Source organism: Sinocyclocheilus rhinocerous, unplaced genomic scaffold, assembly GCF_001515625.1.
Source record: "Sinocyclocheilus rhinocerous isolate Xijiao unplaced genomic scaffold, SAMN03320098_v1.1 scaffold241, whole genome shotgun sequence".
Lineage (NCBI taxonomy): Eukaryota > Metazoa > Chordata > Actinopteri > Cypriniformes > Cyprinidae > Sinocyclocheilus > Sinocyclocheilus rhinocerous.
In genome coordinates, this window is record NW_015659312.1 from 2406441 (window position 1) to 2410881 (window position 4441).

Here is a 4441-nt window from a genome sequence, read left to right on the forward strand (position 1 = left end):
AGTGGACCCGAACATCCTGTATGTAATATAAGTGTGTAGGGGGGGGGGTGTACAGTGAGTGGTCATTGAAAATTTGTTCTGATATATGTTCTTCACAGAAAATGAGCCAAGGCCAATGAGTATGAGTTTGAAAAAATAATGAATCGTATCATTTTTCTTTTGACAAAAAGTGAAAACGGGTCCCACAGACCCGAACACCATACAAGGGTTAAATCAGCGAGTCATTTGTGTTATTCACTGAATTCAAGCACTTCACACTGGATCTCACAGCGCTGTTTAGTGGTTGCGTGACCGAGACTTATCAGCAAGTAAACACATCTGCACTAGTAAGCTTGCGCTGCGCTGCCGTTTGGACTTAATGGAATAATGGAAACATTATATTGAGGAAAATTCCATCACGATAATTATCGTTATTTTATCGTCCAGCCCTAATTACAATAGTATTATTTCTTTAGTTTTTATTTAGTAATTTTTATAATTTTATTTAGTAATAAAAATACTACTACTACTACAAACTATCATCATTATTATTTTATAGCCATATTGATAGCCCTTTTATAGCCATTTTTATCGCATTTTAAATTGTAATGGCAATTTTTAATCAGAAAAATCGCAATCAGATTGATTCCCCAAATCGTGCAGCCCTACACGATAGTATGCAAATAAATCAAATCAATCTCAGCCTGTTTTGAATGCAAACAGTTCAAGAAAGGTTTTTCAATACCTTTAAAAAGCAGATTTGCTTTAGGTACATCCAACTGATAACCAAACGACACGCTTGTGTCCTGCATCCGTGTGCTGGCCTCAAACTCTACCCCAATCTGGAGCTGTAGGAGGTGTTTAAATTCATAGTAGTGAGTTTAACATACTAAGGGTGTTACCTTGAGTAACCAATCTGTCATTTAATACATCTCTTTACTGTACGAAGTACCTGGTCATTGGCTTTGTGGTAATATGATGCATGTGCACCAGCTCCTCCAACAGTCAACGTGGCAACATAGTTACTACCTGAAGATGAAAACATACAGGTCCCATCAGTACATTCAATCAAATTATGATTTGCCAAACCTTAAATAAAAAATGTGACAAAGAATGATCTGCAAAGGACCACCTGTGTATCTGCCCACAAATGATGTGACGGTGCCCTCTTCTCCTGGCCTCCTGTGATAGACCAGTTCACCACCCAATACCAAAGCGGGAGACAAGGACTGGAGGTAGTGCGCCACAAGGATACCTAACAGACCAAACGTGAATGTAAGCTCCTACAGAAGACAGATTATCAGTAAATAATTCACATTTCTGTCTATTCCTCATCAAACTATTAAAGGGTTTGGGGTCAGTAAGATTTTTTGAAAAGAACATACTTTTATTAAGCAAGGATGCATTATATCAAATGTACATTAGTGAAAAGTGAAGTGACGTGTGGCCAAGTATGGTGACCCATACTCGGAATTTGTGCTCTGCAGTGCTCTGAATTTGTGCAGTTGGGGTTTGGTGCCTTGCTCAAGAAAATTCAGCTTTGCCATCACAGGAATAAATTACACTTTAAAATATATTCAAGCAGAAAATGGTTATTTTAAACTGTTATAAAATTTCACAATATTACTGTTTTTACTGCATTTCTGATTAAATAAATGAGCTTAAGTGAAAACATTACAAAAATCCTATGACCCCAAACTTTTGAATGGTAGTGTATATTAGGAATATAGCATAAAAAAAAAAACATAAAAATCTTCTTGTATAGTATTTTTGGAACTTGACAGTCATGGACAACAGCAACTGCAAGGTATGTTACCAGATCCAGCGAGAACATCTGGGTTGCCAATGGTAACAGCAGCTGTGAAGTCATCACCACGGTATTCGGCATCACACTGCCAGTTTACAAACTTGTGTTGCTGCGTCTGTAAGATGTAATTTATTCAGGCAATTAATAACAGTACACTATAAAGCAATGCACCTAATTTACACAACATCAGATTTCTGGACAAAGCTGCAATTTTAAAGGGCACCTATTATGCCCCTTTTTAAAAGATGTAATATTGGTCTTGGGTGTTCCCAGAATGTGTCTGTGAAGTTTCAGCTAAAAATACCCCACAGATAATTTATTATAACATGTTGAATATGACATTTTAACCGGTGTTCAGACGTACATGTTTGAACTGGAGTCAGACACAGATGAAGAAGAGACTCCGGCAGAAGAAACACCTATGAGAATGAACCAGGACGTTTCTGAATGGTTATTTGATACATTTATGTACTTGTAGAGTTTTCACATCCCATTTGCAAAGACGGATGAGCGACACACATACATACAAATACTTAGATAACGTTCGCTATGCGCTTCAATGAAATGACACTCACACAAATACGGTTAAAACATTAGCTAAGCACTATAACGACGTGACATTTATGTGAGGAATACTGTCGCGTCCTGTTCAAATATTACTTCTCGTACAGGTGCTCATGTGGCAAATGTATTGCCCCTCGTTCACAAAGCAGTCTGTGGTGAAATGATTTGTGCAGACATAAACGCATTTTGGAACATTTTGAGGTGCATTAACTTCAAAAATAAAAGAAATCCACTGCATCCTCAGTGGCTCAGATGTTGGGAGCACATGAAGACTTTTATGCTCAGGCTTACATCCAAACACAGAACACCGGGATTGTTTAGGAGACATTGTTGCCGTTACAGCTGCTCAAGCGCAGAGAAAATGGAGGACAGCGTACAACCAAACAACTCGCTGAGGGCGGAAACTATGGTAATGCAGGACTGTCAGTCAACGGCCGTGGGCGGGGCCTAAACATTGTGACGTCACAATGCTAAGAGCATCAAAACGGCATGCCTAATGAGACTAGTTTAGTTTAATGGGGATCAAAAAGTAAGGAGTGGGTGGATTTTTATCATTGTAGGGTGGTTGTGTTCACACACTGATAACACACATTTATGTCCAAACACCATGCAAAAGTGTAATTTGCATAATAGGTGCCCTTTAAAAAGCATTAGATCATTTGATTGGGATTAACTTCTTAAAGGGTTAGTTCACCCCAAAATGAAAATTGTGTCATTAATTACTCACCCTCATGTCGTTCCAAACCCTTAAGACCTTCGTTCATTTTCAGAACACAAATTAAGATATTTTTGATGAAATCGGAGAGCACTCTGACCCTCCATAGACAACAACGCAACTGTAATGTTCCCAGGTCCAGAAACATAGTAAGGACATGTTACGTCTTCCGCCATTTTAGAGAGTATCACAACACATACTCACGCTTTCCCCTAAGCGTAAACACCGCTGATTACGTTCATGCACGCGCTTTCTCCCCCGAACGTAAACACCGCTGATTACGTCAATTACGTACTTGGGGAACTCTCCAAAATGGCGGAAGACGTAACTTGGGGGAGAAGAATTATTGAATAAATTATTTTGTTTTTGTTTTCCACACAAAAAGTATATTCTCGTAGAATATACTTCAGTTCTTCGCAAAACTGAAGTTGAGCCACTGATGTCACATGGACTGTTTTACCGATGTCCTAACTACGTTTCTGGACCTGGGAACATTTCAGTTGCGTTGGTGTCTATGCAGGGTTAGAGAGCTCTCCAATTTCATCATAAATATCTTAATTTGTGTTCCGAAGATGAACGAAGGTCTTACGAGTTTGGAACGACATGAGGGCGAGTAATTAATGACAGAATTTTCATTTTTGGGTGAACTATCCCTTTAAGCCTCATAAAAGTACTTCCAAAAATGAAAAAATTACTGAAAATGCACTGACCCTCAGGCTATCCAAGATGTAGATGAGTTTGTTTGTTCATCAGATTTGGAGAATCATACGTACCTGCATTGCCACTTTAGAGCGAATGCGGCTGGCAAGTTGATGGATGATCTGTGCGTTTAGACTGCCCGTACTGCCCGTGTCACCTACCATGACCGGAAAAGACTGAGGGGGACAGATATTTAAAAAAAAAAATGTTTTAAATGTTTTAAAGAGAGAGAGGCATCTCAGCATTTCATTCTGAAACAATATTGGTATAGTAAGTTGACAGAAAAAAGGGTAAGAGTGGTGCCATTGTATACAAATTTATGGGTGTCATAGGATTATCTTTACTAACTGCCATTTAGATTTCCATTTTTTTTCATAATTATAGGACCACAGTAATTTTAATTAGGGCTGCACGATAAATCGCATGCGATATTTAACGCGCATCTTGTCAGAAAAGCCGGTTCTGTAATCACCGGTAAATCTCCATCACGTGCGTGCTTTCACATTGAGCAGCATTAACTACACAGAGCTGTTGTTCACTGACGAGCTGCGCAAAACCATGTTCATATTCGCGCGATTTTTTGCGCAGCTCGTCAGTGAACAACGGCTCTGTGTAGTTAATGCTTCCAACACAAGGGTGAGTAATTAATGACAGAATTTTCATTTTTGGGTGAACTA

The 4441-nt window shown here is 38.9% G+C and overlaps 1 protein-coding gene across 1 annotated transcript in view; it reads right to left on the reverse strand.

Moving 5' to 3' along the window:
• LOC107723430 (mitochondrial import receptor subunit TOM40 homolog) overlaps positions 1–4441 on the reverse strand; it is a 15291-nt gene that overhangs the window by 5534 nt on the left and 5316 nt on the right. The window contains exons 6-9 of the mRNA XM_016532033.1: positions 1796–1901; positions 1112–1234; positions 932–1008; positions 725–827 (exon numbers count right to left, since the gene is read on the reverse strand). Of these exons, the coding sequence (XP_016387519.1) occupies positions 725–827; positions 932–1008; positions 1112–1234; positions 1796–1901 (409 nt within the window). The remainder of the gene's footprint in view (positions 1–724; positions 828–931; positions 1009–1111; positions 1235–1795; positions 1902–4441) is intronic.